Raw genomic sequence first — 17,101 nt, forward strand, 5'->3', positions numbered from 1 at the left:
AAGGGGAAGCAGAAGGCACCAGAGAAAGGATCCTAAAGGAATTGGATTGTAGATACGTGGTGGTCATTAATGCCACCTATATTTTAAACTCACAAGACATCATCATTATCATCATCATTATTATTATAGAGTTAATAGTCATTTAGATTTTCCTATACATTTTAACCTTTTATGTTGCTTTTTTTTCTTTCATGCATTTTCTTGCTTTTGTCTAGGATCAGTTTCCTAACCCTTTTTTTTTTTTTATGTTTATTCATTTTTGAAAGACAGAGACAGAGCACAAGCAGGGGTGGGGCGGGGAGAGAGGGGGACACAGAATCTGAAGCAGGCTCCAGGTTCTGAGCTGTCAGCACAGAGCCCGACGCAGGGCTCGAACTCCCGAACCGTGAGATCATAACCTGAGCCAAAGTCGGACGCTCAACTGACTGAGCCACACAGGCGCCCCATCAGTTTCCTAATTCTTAAAAAACTCATTTTTATTCCTTTTTAAGTAAAGTCTGCTGCTGATGAATCATTTTGGTTTTTTATTTATCTAATAATTTATCTACATTTATTTTTTCTTTAAGATTTGTTTAAATGTTTATTTTTTTTGAGAGAAAGAGAGGGGGGAGGGAGGGGCAGAGAGAGGCAGAAGAGAGAGGCAAAGCAGGCTCCAGGCTGTGAGCTTTCAGCACCGAGCCTGATGCCAGTCTCAAAGTCATGGACTGTGAGATCATGAGCTGAGCCGAAGTTGGATGCTTAACTGAGCCACACAGGTGCACCTATTTTTTCTTTATTTGTTTAAAAGATGTGGAAAGATTTTTTAAAGACATGTTATGGAAATGGATTTCTAGATCAGCAAAATCTTTTTTTTTTTTTTTTTTTTAAAACTTTGAAGATGGCTTGTCATTGTCTTCTGGCTTCTGTCGCTTTCTGGCTTCTGTCTCTTCCTTTGAGGTGTCAGCAACAATTTTAGTTTGCTCTGTGTCTTTTCTCTGTTTTGAAGATTTATTTTCATCGATTTTTCTAAGCGTTACTGTGAGTTGTGTATACTTGTCTTTGTACTTATTGCTGCCTACGTGTCATAGTGCTTCTTGAATCTGCAGCTACAGGTCTTTTATTTGTTTTGGAATATTCATGGCCGCCATCTTTTCCCTTTTGGCTTTTGTCCCATTCTTCTTTCCTCTGGGACTGTAATTACATGGTACCAATCCTTTTCACTGTCTCATATTTCTCCCATGGTTTTTGTGTATCATTTGGTCTCTTCCTTTAGCAATTGAAACCTGTTTAAAAAAGGAAAAAGGAGGGGCGCCTGGGTGGCGCAGTCGGTTGAGCGTCCGACTTCAGCCAGGTCACGATCTCGCGGTCCGTGAGTTCGAGCCCCGCGTCGGGCTCTGGGCTGGTGGCTCGGAGCCTGGAGCCTGTTTCCGATTCTGTGTCTCCCTCTCTCTCTGCCCCTCCCCCATTCATGCTCTGTCTCTCTCTGTCCCAAAAATAAAAATAAAAATGTTGAAAAAAAAATTAAAAAAATAAATAAATAAAAAGGAAAAAGGAAAATGCCAATAAAATGTGTTGATAACTCATCTCTTGAGCTCTTGATTTTAGGGATTGTGCTTTCCGGTTCTAGAATTTCCATTTGACCCTTTTTAGATTATAGTTCTCTTGTGAAATTTCCCACTTGTCTTATATCGTCTTGAACATGTTATCAGTGATTCTTTAACATCTTCATTTGATTAGTCTGAAATCTGAATTACCTGTAGTAGAGGTTAGCAAATTATGTCCTATGGGCCGAATCCAACCTAAAGCCTGTTTTCATATAAACCATAAGCTAAAAGTGGTTTTTACATTTTTAAAAGATTTTTTAGAAATAGAAGAATACATAGCAGAAACTCTCTGTAGCCTTCAAAATCTAAAATAGTTACTGTCTGGTCCTTTGTAGAAAAAGTTTGCCAACCCTTGACTTACATGTTTGCTTCTGTTGTCTGTTTTTTCTCTCGGTCCTGTTTCTTGATATGCCTGCAAATAATTTTTTAGTGCTATTACTCATTTATTATAGTTTACTAAATCCAATAGAGATTTTTTTTTTAATTTTTTAACGTTTATTTATTTTTGAGACAGAGAGAGACAGAGCATGAATGGGGGAGGGTCAGAGAGAGAGGGAGACACAGAATCTGAAACAGGCTCCAGGCTCTGAGCCATCAGCACAGAGCCTGACGCGGGGCTTGAACTCACGAACCGCGAGATCATGACCTGAGCCGAAGTCGGACACTTAACCGACTGAGCCACCCAGGAGCCCCCAATAGAGATTTTTTTTAAGTTGAGGTATAACATGTGTATGGTAAATTCCATACATCTTAAGTGTACAGTGTGGTGAACTTCTAATTATGCGTATACTCAGATAATCATTACACGAATCATGATATAAAATATTTACAGCACCTCAGAATACTTTCTTGAACTCCCTCAAAATACATACTTCATGCCACTGATAGCCACTCTTCTGACTTTTATTACCATCCTTTTGCTTACTCTTACACTTTATGTAAATGGAATTATACTGTATTTCCTGTTTCCTGTTCAACTTTTTTCACAACTATACCTATGGGTTTCATCTGTATTGTTGCATAGGAGTAATTTACCTTTTTTACTGCTGTGTGATATTTCATTGTGTGATTATTACATGATTTATCCCTTCTATAGTCGATGGACATCTTGGTCTTTATCTTTTATATTTTAGACCTATAATCTACCTGAATTGTTATACGTCAAGTGTCATGTTTCTCTATGGGGTATCCCGTTGACCCAGGACCATTTGTGCATAAGGCTGACCTTTCCTCACTGTATTTTGGTGAGGCTTTGTTATAAATCAGGTGATCCTTTATGTGAGTGATCTCCATTCTGTTCTGTTGGTCTCTTATCTGTTCTGTCATTACCACCTGTCACAATGACTGAGACTTTTTCCTTAATGTATTCTACTATAGAGTCTGGCAGAATAATTATAGAGTCCCATTCCTTCAGGGATTGTAGGTGCTTAGAATTCTGACACCAGAGAAATCAAGTATGCTGAAGAAAGATTTCCTATTTTAGGCAAAAGATTTATTAGATATTTGTTATACCACCACCACCATCACCACTCCCCCATTGTTCTGTACAGTTCAGAGAGTGCTGCTACTTTGGTGCTATAAATGCTCCCAACAGCTCTTACACGTGTATGCGTGTGGTTTTTTCCCCCTGCTAGCCTCCCCCTAACTTCCCACTCCTGCTGAAAAAAGATGTACTGTATAAAGTCTCCAATGATGAAAAAAATTCTTTAAAGTGAATTATTAATCTTGAGCTTCCAGCAAATTAAAAAAATATTTAATTTTGATTTGCTTCTGGCTCTCGGTTTTTCCTTTATCTGTTTGAGCATGTTTCTTTAACTTTGTTGGGGTTCTTTCTTTTCTTTCCTTCTTTCCCTTTCTTTCTTTCTTTCTTTCTTTCTTTCTTTCTTTCTATCATGAACATCTATTAAATTTAAATGTTTTCTTAATTATAATATTGGAAAGGATATTTTAATTAAACAAAAGTTAGGGGCGCCTGGGTGGCTCAGACACTTAAGCGTCCAGCTTTGGCTCAGGTCATGATCTCTTGGTTTGTGAGTTTGTGAGTCCCACATAGGGCTCTCTGCTGTCAGTGCAGAGTCCGCTTTGGGTCTTCTGACTCCCTTGCTCTCTACCCCTCCCCCTCTCACGCACGGGCAAGCGCGTCCACGTGTGCACACGCTCTTTCCCTCTCTCTTTCTCTCTCAAAAATAAACAAACATTTGGGGTACATGGGTGGCTAAGTTGGTTAAGCGTCCAACTTTGGCTCAGGTCATGATCTTCTGATTCGTGAGTTCCAGCCCTGCATCAGGCTCTGTGCTGACCGCTCAGAGCCTGGAGCCTGCTTTGGATTCTGTGTTTCCCTCTCTCTCTGCCCTTCCCTGACTCACGCTCTGTCTCTGTCTCTCAAAAATGAATTAAAATGTCTAAAAAAACATTTTTTTAATAAAATAAGGGGCGTCTGGGTGGCTCAGTCGGTTGATAGTCCAACTCTTGGTTTCAGCTCAGGTCATGATCTCATGGTTCATGGCATTGGACCACACCTTGGCCTGTGCTAACAGCACAAAGCCTGCTTGAAATTCTCTCTCTCCCTCTCTCCCTTTGTCCCTCCTCTGCTTGCTCTCTCTCTCTCAAAAAAATAAACTTGGGGCGCCTGGGTGGCTCAGTCGGTTAAGCATCCGACTTCGGCTCAGGTCATGATCTCGCGGTCTGTGAGTTCGAGCCCCACATCAGGCTCTGTGCTGACAGCTCAGAGCCTGGAGCCTGCTTCACATTCTGTGTCTCCCTCTCTCTCTGACCCTCCCCCATTCATGCTGTCTCTCCCTGTCTCAAAAATAAATAAATGTTAAAAAAAAAAATTAAAAAAAAATAATAAATAAACTGAAAGAAAAAAATAAAATAAAAATAAAACAAAATGTCATGTGTAAAAATGTTTAAAAAAAAGTTAAGGGTATTCTTTCATAGTAGAGATAAAGATACAGAAAAAAATGTGATATGTGCCTTACCAGTGTAGGTTAAAAATGAATGAGAGAAGAAAATTTTATTCCAGTTGGTTGTTAAATGGCTAACTGACCAAAATTATATTTAAAGGTTTAAATATATGCATAGAAATATTTTCCTTTTCAGGGGGAGAAAAAGTAAGTTGACAATTGAAGAGGGTCGAGATGGAGGGAAGTTGGGGGAGCAAGACCCCGGCTCCAAATTCGCAGAGGTCCCAGTTCGTTCGTTCGTTCGTTCGTTCTTTCTTTCTTTCTTTCTTTCTTTCTTTCTTTCTTTCTTTTCTTTTTTTTTTTTTAGAGGTCCCTGTTCTTTAATGTCATTAGTCACAAACTACCTGTACAGATACATTATGGAGTCAGTCACATGGAAGCCAATTTCTTTATTTTTCCTTCTAAACATACAGTTGTGTAGGAGGAAAGCCATTCCTGGTAATCTTAGAGTTGTCGTAACATATTTTATTACTAGAATAGATATTTTGCCCCAACATTCAGTTGAGGGAAAAATCAGGGAAGGTCTTCATAAAACAGAAATAGCATAGGTTGTCTGGGATGGTTATTCTGGAAAACAGTGATTTATTATTCATAGGTTCTTTATAAATTATTTCATTGAACTATCCCAGCACTAGGGCTAGGTATTATTTTTACCCCTTCCTTTATGGATAAAGAAATCAAAGCTTGGCCCAGAGAGGTTAAAAAAAAACTTCTTCCAAATTTTGGCCTTAGCCCACTGACCTTAGATCTCATGTACTTACTCATTTTCTGAGATTGACTTTGAACTTTTTTGTGTTTGTGTTTTTTCCCAATTTTTTTTGAACAGTAGTGGTGTTCATAACAATTCTATTTTCTATTTCAATATTTAAATCTTTTAATTAGTAATAATTTGGCATTAGAACTGGAGCTAGTGGAAGAAATGAATGAGGCCAGCTTCACTGCAAATTCTGCCCTTCACCAAATGGTAGTCCATTTCTTTCATATGGCAAAAATGCGTGGGAGTGTTTTATTTATTACAAACAAATATGGCAGCAGCCCTACTGTTGGAGGAATCCACCTATCCACGGGCCATGGTGACTCAGTGCTGTGGTAGGAAAGCAGCCCCTACCTGTAAGAACAGGACTGCAGAGTTTTCTAACAAATAGCTTGATAAGTAGTATTGTCTTGAATAATCTGTTGGTAACAAATTTAAAAGAGAGAATTGGGGCACCTGACTGTCTCAGTGGAGTGTGCCGCTCTTGATCTCTGGGTTGTGAGTTCGAGCTGGGTGTTGGGTGTAGAGATTACCTAAAAATAAAGTCTCACGGCACCTGGGTGGTTCATTTGGTTAAGCGTCCGACTTCGTCTCAGGTCATGATCTCACTGCTCGTGAGTTTGAGCCCTGTGTCAGGCTCTGTGCTGATAGCTCAGAGCCTGGAGCCTGCTTTGGATTCTGTGTCTCCCTCTCTCTCTGTCCCTGCCCTGCTTGCTCACTCACCCTCTTTCTCTTCCTCTCTCAAAAATAAAACATTTAAAAAAAATTTTTAATAAAATAAAAAGTCAAAGTGGATTTTTATTAGCACTTTTGATATAAAATCATCCAAGTATGTCTTCTGTGTTCCTTCTCCCTCAACCAACCCGTTCTCAGCGAGCTCTCCCACTCTGCCCCACAGAAGCTGCCTCATGAGCGTGGAGCCCGCCATCAGCACCAGGCACCTCCCTTACCAGAGCTTCCAGCTCTTTGGCTTTGACTTCATGGTGGACGAGGAGCTGAAGGTCTGGCTCATTGAGGTCAACGGCGCCCCAGCTTGTGCCCAGTAAGCCTGAACACCCCTGCGTTTTAACAAATGGGAAGTTGGTTCCACAGTAGGAATAGCCTATCTTGGCAAGGTAGTGAGTTCCCATTACCAAAGTGTTCAAGTGTAGACCATGTAACTGCTGTCAGGGAGGGTATCCTTTGGCCGGACCCTGGCTGGCGGGGGTCAGGGGGCTTTGCTGAGTCAGTCCTTCCTAATTCCCCCATGTGTGTTGAGCAGTAGTCTGTACTCAAGTGGGCGGTAGTTGCTATGAAAGTTTCAACAAAGCTAAAAAACTGCCAGAGGAGACCCTCTTGTGTGACCGGTTCAGGGAGCAGGTCCTGTGAGTGGACCGGGACGGTGATGACCAAGAAATCGAGGGGCTCCCTGGGCAAGAAGTGTTCTGAGAAGGCATTGTAGGCACAGTGGAGCTAGAAATGGTATGTAAGAGAAGAGTGTCACATGCACCAAGGGGAGGAGGGGAGAGCCTTCAGAAGGGGGACATAGCATCCAGTGGAACCAAGCCCCATGCCAGGCGCTATGGGAGTTGCACAGATGAACAGAATGTGCCCTCAAAAGCATGATGGAGGCCTTAGATGTGAGGGAAAGTCAGACGGACCTTATCCTCATATGCTGCTGGTTTTTCTAAAGATTCACTTTCATCAGGTCGAAACCCCTCCGTGGTTCCCCACATCCATGTCCTGGAGGAGTTGAGGTGATCTTCCTCCACAGGTTTAGGAGAAAGTCCCAAACCTACAAGCAGCAGTATTAACACACAAGTAGCTCTTTCATTAGGAGCCAGGCCTTTGCCACGCGCTCAGTGGCTGCGACATGGCGGGTGTGATTCGTCTTGTTCGGCACTCCCTTCAGCCAACCAGTACTCTTAGTACCCCCCAACTCGCCAGGCCCCGTACTGGGCCCTGAGTCACAGTCATGAGCAGAGATGCAGACCCTGCCCTTAGAGAGACTGCGGGCATGACAGAGGACCAGACAAATACAGATTACAAGCTGGGACATTTTATCCTTGCTAAAGGATGTGAACGGTAATATCATTGAGCAAAGGGCTGCTGTTGAGGGGTGGTGTTTGGAACTGAGTCGGAAGGAGGAAGGAGAGGTGAGCAGACTGAAGCAAGGGGGAGAGCAGGCTGGCTCACATCTTCCCTTCACCAGATCCACCTCAGCCTGCCCGTTTTCCCCTGTCCTTGCAGTAAAGGTTCTGTCCTCCCTCGTGCTCTGTGCCCTATCCCCACTCCTGTCCTACGTCCCCTGGCCTTCCTCATTCACAGTATCATCCTTTCTCCCCCTTCAGGGTGTGGTTCCCATCAGCACATGGGTGTACAGCAGATTTCCACAACTGTCAGAAAAGAGCCCTCCCCTAATGCCATGTTCTGCTCCAGAGACTCCTCCTCCCCACTCGGGTCAGAGCCAGACTTCTAGAAAGCAGCGCCTGCTCAGGCCGTCTCCTCTTCCTCTGCCCTCATGCATGCCGTGGATCATTCTGGGCTGGATGCTGTCCCCTCCATCCCATAGAAACTGCTCTAAGGTCCCCAGCCGGGTCCACGTTGCCAAGTCCAGCAGCCCCTTTCTGTCTGCACTTCCCCGAGCCTCTCGGCAATGTTTGAGGCAGCTGCTCACACCTTGCTGAGACGCTCTTCTGTTGTGGCTTCAGGCACACTCTGTACCGGGAGGGTTTGCCTGAGGAGGGGTGGGCAAGATTGGCCCCCTGTTCCTCATCGCGCTGGCTCTTTGTCTTCTCTATTACGCTTTCTCTGAACGTGATCGTATTCAACTTCATAATTTTAAAACCACCAAATTGCATCACAGCCAAAGTTCCAGACCAGTGTCTGCACCGGCCTGCCCACCGTCCTGCAAGGATGTCTGTGGCTGTCCAAGAGGCACCCCTTGCCCCAGGCTCGCCCGTCCCCGTGAATGACCACCTCCCCTCTGCACAGAATCTAAGCTGGAATCCTGACCCAAATCTGGCCTCCTTCTCTCTATAACCCTCAGATTCTGGCTTGAGGCTTGTCAGCTTAGCCTCCAGCCTTGGCAGTCCCCTGCCGTCCACCTCCCCTGCCCTCGCTCTCCCACAGGTCATCCTCCATCACCGTGGACGCTTTTGCCAAGAGCCTCCAACAGGGACCTCCTCTTCTGCTCTTGCCCCTGTAAAACCCACTCTCCGTGCACACTGCTCCTTCCATGGGCACTGCCCCTCTTTTCCCCCTCCCCCAACATGTTCTCTCTTTCTCTCCTCCTCTCCCCTTCCCTGTTTTCCCCCTCCTTCTGCCTTTTTGGGTCTGTCTCTCCTCTCCTCCATCCTCTTTTCTAAATTTTTTTTTTTCAACGTTTATTTATTTTTGGGACAGAGAGAGACAGAGCATGAATGGGGGAGGGGCAGAGAGAGGGAGACACAGAATCGGAAACAGGCTCCAGGCTCTGAGCCATCAGCCCAGAGCCTGACGCGGGGCTCGAACTCACGGACCGCAAGATCGTGACCTGGCTGAAGTCGGACGCTTAACCGACTGCGCCACCCAGGTGCCCCATCTTTTCTAAATTTTTAAAAGTGTTTTTACTTATTTTTGAGAGAGAGACAGAACATGAGCAGGGAAGGGGCAGAGAGAAAGGCAGAGACACAGAATCCAAAGCAGGCTCCGGGCTCTGAGCTGTCAGCACAGAGCTCAACACGGGCCTCAAGCTTGTGAACCGCAAGATCATGACCTGAGCCGAAGTCAGACACTTAACTGACTGAGCCACTCAGCCCCCACCCCCGTCATCCACTGTTTGTCTGACTTCACTCGTTCTCCAGAACTTGGCTTAGCTGTCACTCCTGGGTGACTCCTTAGCTGTCTTTCCTGGAGTTTCCTCAGCCACACAGAGAGGGGGCAGTATACCCACTGCAGACAGGCGAGATGAAAGACTTGCCCTTGAAAATTGCCCGTCTTTCCTGCTGGTGAGAGCAGGAGCTGTTTGTCTGTTCACCTGAGACCTTCTAGAAATGTTTGTTAACGGGGTGCTTTATCTTCATGCCATGCCTCGTGCAGCATTCGTATGTACGGTGGAAACCAGTTTTATAAATTTGGTCATGAGATGGAACATCTAGGGCAGGTCCTGGTGATAAACATCATGACTTTTCATGTGCATTTTGATGAACATCTTCAGTGATATTTCTAAAAACCCGTTTCAGGAAGCTCTATGCAGAACTGTGCCAGGGCATCGTGGACATAGCCATATCCAGTGTCTTCCCGCCCCCAGACGTGGAGCCACAGCACGTCCAGCCGGCCGCGTTCATCAAGCTGTGACCCAGGGAGGCGCCCAGAGCTGCCTCAGAAGAAGCATGAGCTCCTGCTCCAGGGGAAGGTGAAAGGTCAGGATCGCTCATTCCCAAGCCAGAACTGGAGAAAGAGAGGCAACCGGCCAAGCCGTGATGGAAGAGAGAGCATGAGAAAAAAAGGCGACTTCCCCGAAGAGTGGTTGCTCAGGGGTTCCCAGGTGGCGCTCGCAGCACTGCTGTCGAGATATGAAAACCGCGGCAAACTTCTCTGAGGGGAGAGTACAATATTCTTCTAAGGGGAAAAGACAGGGACTTGATTATTTTATGTTCTCGTTCTTTAAAAAAAAAAAAAAAAAAATCCAATTTTTATCCTAAGGCAGCATTGTGAGCAGCGCCTGTCCTCCCTGGGGATCGAGACTGTTGGACCTTTGGTTGGTGTCTTTCCACCTGCTGCAGCCTTAGTGCCTTAGCTCTATGCCCAGCTGCAACCCTTTTGTCTGGGACAGGGATCGGATGTGATAGCTTTCGGGAGGTGGCCGATGTGTTCCCCGCCCATCCCTCTCCACAGCACCCTGCCCGTGGGAGTCTGGACAAGCATGCACCAACAGTCCTTGGTTCCGTGCTAGGCGCCACCTCGCGGCAAAGGGGGTTTTCCTCACCACGTTCCTGATGGCGTTTGGTCAGTCACCTGTCAGGGTTGCTGTGGGCTGGGCACCAAAACGGCAAATGCTGCTCTCGATCTGCTCTGTGCATGTTTTAGAAACCAAACAGCAAGTTTGCCACAACATAAGCATCAAATAAGCATGAGAGAGAAAAAAACACGATTTCTTGCTTTACTTAATAGTTGGGTATGGTGGATCTTTGAAATATGATAATTCTCAGTTATCTTGGTTTTAACCAGAACTCTACATGCACTTTTGCAAAGTTCCCTTTTGTTCTCTTTTTGTTGTTGTTGTTGTTGTTATTGTTGTTGCTGTTTTAACCCCTCTAAGGGGCAGGAGAGTAGAATTCCACATACACCCCACCGCCGCCACCAGGTGGCACTGCCCCAGACCCAGGCGGCTTTCCTCCATTGTCTTGCTCTCCAAGCACCTCCTGCAGGAGCTGGAAGAGGTTTTGTTCCAGGGTTTTGTTCTTTTCTCTGCTTCTGCCTCTTGACATCAGGGTGAGGCTCCGAACGAGTGTATGTCTGGCCTGGGAAAGACATGGTTTCAGAGCTCCACAGAGCATCTTATAGGTCAACAAATGTGTCCTATTAGGTGTAGTTTCCATTTACTGGATCAAATATTCTGTAGATTTTTCAGGAGGCTGCATCAGTACCAGTGGGAAGAACAAGATGCTACTTGCCTTCAGTGTGAGCTGACTGAACAGGTCCTCCATAGAGTGTGCTGGGAACCACAGCAGGCCCCCTGTCTAATACATGCTGTATTCTTCTTGCGTGTATATATGTGCTCCATTATTCTTTCTACTTGTCACCAGACAACAGTTCTGTAGTCAGGGAGACTTTTAAAAAGAGAAAAGAGAGCAACGCCTCCTCAAACATGATGAGATGTGGGAGCTTACAGTGAAGAAAGGAATATTTCATAGATGCAGCAGTGGGTGTAGGATGTGATGGCATTATGTCGGGGTGAAGGAGAAGGGCCCAGCTGGTTTAGCTTTTCTGTGAATTTGGAATTACATTCAAAAGCCCAGGTGGTTACCCAGAAAACAGATAATGAGGTTTGCATCCAGAGCAAAATAAAACAGTTAGTGGTGGAGGTCAGTCTTGGAGGCCCAGCACTGTTGGGTTAGTGTCTAGAAAGTCTAAGTGTCTGAGTCCTTGGGAGGTCTCTGTGGACTGGTTTTGGGGAAAGCATGGAGGTTTCCGTAGTGCTATCACATGTGAACGCAGATTTGTAGCAATCTTTTCGACCCAAATTAAAGGGACATTTGAGAGTTTTCCAGCGCTTACAGTGACAGAGCTAAGAATAGATGTTGGAAGTTCATGGATCTTGATGGATTTTCTAAGAAATTTAAATCAGTAGCATATACGTGAGGGAAGTAAGGCTTTAAAAAGAAGGTTCTGCTTCATTCCTCACATGGTTTCAAATAAGTATCTGTTTTATGCATTTATTTTCAATCAAGTGGGATGGTTGCCTCTGAACTGTTCCATACCCTTCCATGATATCCTTGGCACAGATGGTTATGCCTCGCTCTTCAGTTAGTCTTTATATGTGCAGTCCGAGTACATTTCGCCAGTTGCTGGGGGAGGAGGTGTTCTTTATTTGGAGATGATTCCAGTCTTGGTGGTGTCATTTAGCTGCACAGTGTGAGATGAACTCGTTAACCTCACTGTGCCTTAGTTTCTTATCTCATGGAAGAAATTGTTGCCTGACCCAGGGACTACCTCAAGGGCGTTTAGTGAGGACAGGTGAAATTAGGAAGACTCGAGAACCTGTAGTACCAAGGTTCTCAGTGTTGACGGTATGCTGGACTCACTGGGGAAGCTTTTAAAAAATGTTGGTGTCTACACCCTCCCCCTCTCTCCCACCTCTGACCAATCGAATCCAAACGTCAGGCATCAGTATGCTCTGAGATGCCTTCAACCACTGCTTGAGAAGGAAAGACAAATGCATTATTACCTTAGAATAATCAGATATGGCCTAGGACTTTTTTTTTTAAAGTTCCTTTTGGAAGGACAGGCATTTCTTTAAGAATGACCATGTTGTTGCCCTGATACAGGCAACTGCTGTCTAAGCACGTTCTCTTTTTGCTTCCTGTCCCAGCATTTGTAAACGCAAACGTGCTTTCATTTACTCACACAGTTTGTGAAGCCCTGACAACAAATGTAAACAGACAGGAATTTATAAATCTTTTAAATATATGTTAAGATTATTAATGCTTGAGAGAAAAGCCCCTTCCCTCACACTTAACTCCTGGCGTAATCCTAAACTCGATTTTACCCAGAACATTGAAGTGCCTCCGTGTCTGTAGGATACAGTGGAGCAGGTGCCGGCATACTTCCCAGCTGACTTGATGTTTCAAACTAGTGCCTCAGGATCATTATCTCAGACTTAGCAGTGCTGGAAATGTATGGGATCCACGGAATCCGCAAGCAGTGGTGAAGCTCCCAGAGGGTGTTTTCATTGACAGCCAAGGTTGTGTCCAGCACGTGTGGACCCAGCCCTGTTGTGGGCGTTGGGGGGACTCTACTAGAGAAGACAAGGTGCCAGAGTTAGGTTTCCTGCAGCATGTGGCGGCTGTGGCGAAAATGCAGTGACACACTTGTCTCTGATCCTGAACACAGAATCTGTACCTAAGAGGAAATTACTTCTGAAAATAAGGTGATTTTATGAATGTTTAAAATTCCCAGAGCATTAAAGTAAAGTAATATTTCAAGTATTTTTGTGCCCTTGGGTTCTATCATCTTATTGTGGTTGTTGACTGTCCTAGGAGAGCACTGGCTATTTGAATCCATGACTTCGTCACTCAGAGGTAGACAGACTTTTTTTGGAAAGGGTCAGATTAGTAAATATTCTAGGCTTTGCAAACCAAACAGGTTCTTTGTTGCATATTCTTCTTCTTTTTTTTTTTAACCAACTCTTTAAAAATTTAAAACAGAGGCATCTGGGTGGCTCAGATGGGTAAGCGTCTGACTCTTGATCTCAACTCAGGTCTTGATCTCGGGGTCATGAGTTCAAGCCCCGCATTGGGCTACATGCTGGTCATGGAGCCTACTTTTAAATTATTTTTATTTTTATTTCTTTTTTTTAGTACACACAAACACAAGCCAGATGTGGCCATTGTTTGCTGACCCCAGCATGTTACTGAATACATAAGCCAACAGAATGTCTTTTGAAAGTGTAATGAGCTCCTCTAGGGTGAAGCATTGGAACAATTTCCACAGCCAAAATCCAGTCCATGTCTTACATGTCTTGTATATTGTCTGAATCATGATGCAGATTGCCAGATGAGTCCCATGGTTGTGAGAAGGGAGGAGGTAGAAGGGCTTTCTGAAAGGATTCTACAATCAGCCAGAAGGCCATGAAGTCTTTACTAAGACTTTACTAAGACCAGGTATATGGTAAGTCTTGCACACCTCTGGCAGTTAGTGTCATTTATGTAAACTATAGTTAACTTGTGACTTCATGCATGATGAGGCTGAATGCTCTGGACATCTTTCCCATATATGGCTGCTTTCACTCCATAAACACACTTCTGACACAGAGAAAGGGCCTTCCATAAGTGCAAACCCTGGCTGGTTAAGCACTCCAAACAAGTTTCTGATATGCTATATAACACATACCCACTAGACACCATGTAGATTGCACAGGCAGGGTGCAGGGACAAGTACACATGGACCCGAGCAGGAAACTATTTAGGATCCTGAGAGTGGACAGGTTCAAAGCTTGTGGAGGACTTCTCTTGGAGGCTGGTCCTGCTTGCTGTCAGTAGCTGCCCCTTCTCCTTAAAGAAGATGGGGTTATCCCATTAGCCCCAGAGGTTCAGTGATATTTTAAAGATGTCTTCCCCAAAGCATCCCCAAAGGCAGATTGAGTGTTGCTGTCCTCTGAAAATTGTCTCTCCATGAAAGCAATGGGAACACTGGCAGAAACTGTCTGGAAGTTAACCAAAGGTTTGCAACAATCCAGAAATATTTATTAAAGAAAAATGGTTGCACTTTGGTAAGAACAGCAAGTTTTGTGATGTTTTAAATTGCTCTATTTTCATCTCCCTTTTCCTAGCTCCATGGTAGCCTTGGAAATGAAAAGCCCCACAATCATGGTGAAACCCAGGAGTTTAGCAACCATGGGAGGGTACAGAGTGGGGTTGGAGCTCCTCCAAAGCCCCTTTCCCAGTGAATTGTCATTATTTGACCTGTCTGGCAGTTCCATCTAAGTCCTTATCTCAGGGCTTGTCTTTGACATTTCTCAAAGTGTGCCCAGTGTAAACAACCTTTTCCCTGGGTGAGTTTGTTAAAAATAATCAGCAGCAATTGTTTATTTAGCACCTCAATTTCCTGAGTAGACTACACGAGTTGGAACGAACAACAAGCCAACCAAAAAACTTAGAAGGAAAAGGTGAGGAATGAGATGTCCATTGGAAGTTGTGAAAAGTTTCTGAAGACTATAGAAGGCCACACACATGTATAGGGCTCTGTGCATGCCTGGGGAGACCTAAATTGCCTCAGCTTATATGACCAGGAGGATCTTCAGAAGCAGGAAGGATTAATGCAGAGCTGTAAACTGCCTTCCTGGGCATGGAGGCATGCCCAATACACACACACACACACACACACACACACACACACACACACAACCCCTTGGCAAAGGCTGGGAGACTTACTAGTCCAAATGTTTAAGGAAATCTATCAATCATTAGTTAACCACTAAGCTAACAGCAGAGACTTCACTGGCCACACATCAAAGAATATAGCCTTTACAGAATTATTTCAGGAAACTCTAAAGAATAAACAGCAACTATAAGCCCTGCAGAGGATAGAGTATCTGGCTTCCAAAGTTGCCCCATTATATTATTAAAAATTTCCGATATTCAACCCAAATTATGGGGCATGCAAAGAAATAAGAGAGTATGGCCCATGGAAGGAAAAGGCAATCAGTAAAAACCATCCCTGAGGAAGCCCAGGCATTGGTCTTATACACAGGACTATCTAAAATGTTTAAAGAACTGAAAGAATGATGAGAATGATGTGTCAGCAGAGAGAGAATATCATTAAAGAGATACAAATTGTTTTTTGTTTTTTTTTTTAATTTTTTTTCCACGTTTTTTTAATTTATTTTTGGGACAGAGAGAGACAGAGCATGAACGGGGGAGGGGCAGAGAGAGAGGGAGACACAGAATCGGAAACAGGCTCCAGGTTCCGAGCCATCAGCCCAGAGCCTGACGCGGGGCTTGAACTCACGGACCGCGAGATCGTGACCTGGCTGAAGTCGGACGCTCAACCGACTGCACCACCCAGGCGCCCCTACAAATTGTTTTTTAAATAGAACCTGGTAGGAATTTTGACATTAAAGAGTACATTAGTGCAAATGAAAAATTCAGTGGAGGTGTTCAAAGGCAGGTTTGAGCTGGCAAAAGGAAGAATCAGTGAATCTGAAATCAATCAAGATCATCCAGTCTGAGGAACGAAAAGAATGAAGAAAAATGAACAGTGCTCCAGATATGTATATGTTTACCAACATATATATAACAAGAATCCTAGAAGAGAGGAGAGAAAGAGGCAGACATCATATTGAAAGAAATTGCAGCCCAAAACTTTCCACTTTGATGAAAAACATTAAATGCATCCAAGAATGAACGCCTGGGTGGCTCAGTCAGCCGAGTGTCTAACTTTTTTTTTTTTAATTTTTAAATGTTTATTTTTGAGAGAGAGAGAGACAAAGGTGGGCAGGGGAGGGTCAGAGAGAGAGGGAGACACAGAATCTGAAATAGGATCCAGGCTCTGAGCTGTCAGCACAGAGCCTGACATGGGGCTCAAACTCATGAACCATGAGATCATGACCTGAGCTGAAGTTGGATACTAACCAACTGAGCCACCCAGGTGCCCCCCAAGTGTCCAACTCTTGATTTTGGCTTGGGTCATGATCTCAGGGTCATGGGATCAAGCCCCACATTGGGCTCCATGCTGACTGAGGAGCCTGCTTAAGACTCTGTCCCTCTCCCTCTGCCCCTCTCCCCCATTCATATATGTGCTCTCTCTCTCTCAAATAAAAAATAAATTAAAAAAATTTTAAATGCATCCAAGAAGTCCAACAAACTCTAAGTGGGACAGACTCAAAGAGATCTACACCAAGACACATCAACCACTGAGAAAATAACTTTAAATATACAGTAAAAGAGACAAGGGACCTAAAACGTACCCTAGAAAATATCTATTTAATAAAAAAGGCAATAATGAAGAAATAGGGGAAGTAGATATAGAGCATATAGAAAACAAATAGCAAAATTACAGACATAAATCCTACCTTCTCAGTAATTTCATTAAATATAAATGGATTAAATATTACAACCAAAAAAGCAAAGACTGGCAAAATAAATAACAAATCAACCATAATCCAACTTTATATTATCTACAAGAGACACAGTTTAGATGCAAAGATACAAATAAGTGAAGGTAAAAATATGGGAACGATGTTTTTTGCATGGGAATTATGCAAATAGTAGCTCAAAGAGAGCTTGAGTGACCATAGTAATATTAGACAAAATAGACTTTAAGAAAAAAAAATTGTTACTACAGGCAAAGAAGGACATTTATAATGGTTAAGAGATCAATCCATCAAGCAGGTATAACAGTTATAAAAATAGGCACCTAGCAACAGAACCCCAAGAAACATGAAGCAAAAACTGGCAGAATTGAAGAGAGAAATAGTTCAACAATCTTTGGAATAGTTGGAATAGTTCCAACAATAGTTGGAATTTTCAGCCCCTCATTTTCAGTAACTGAAAAGCAAGTCAGAAGATCACCAAGGAAATAGAAAACACTGTAAACCAACTAGATCTAAGAAATAT

The 17,101-nt window shown here is 43.8% G+C and overlaps 1 protein-coding gene across 3 annotated transcripts in view; it reads left to right on the forward strand.

Annotated features, from left to right (window-relative positions):
• The window catches only part of TTL (tubulin tyrosine ligase), a 38,935-nt gene extending 25,962 nt beyond the window's left edge, over window positions 1-12,973 (forward strand). The window contains exons 6-7 of one of the 3 annotated variants that reach the window (XM_040496749.1): window positions 6,202-6,345; window positions 9,506-12,973. In XM_040496749.1, coding sequence (XP_040352683.1) covers window positions 6,202-6,345; window positions 9,506-9,620 — 259 coding nt within the window. In that variant the 3' untranslated portion in view covers window positions 9,621-12,973. Of the gene's footprint in view, window positions 1-6,201; window positions 6,346-7,633; window positions 8,618-9,505 lie in introns of those variants that run through there. The other 2 variants (XM_040496750.1, XM_040496751.1) reach the window with 2 other exon arrangements.
• Window positions 12,974-17,101: the final 4,128 nt, after the last annotated feature.

The sequence above is a fragment of the Herpailurus yagouaroundi genome, unplaced genomic scaffold, assembly GCF_014898765.1.
Source record: "Herpailurus yagouaroundi ecotype Mexico unplaced genomic scaffold, PumYag 188, whole genome shotgun sequence".
Classification (NCBI taxonomy): Eukaryota; Metazoa; Chordata; class Mammalia; order Carnivora; family Felidae; genus Herpailurus; species Herpailurus yagouaroundi.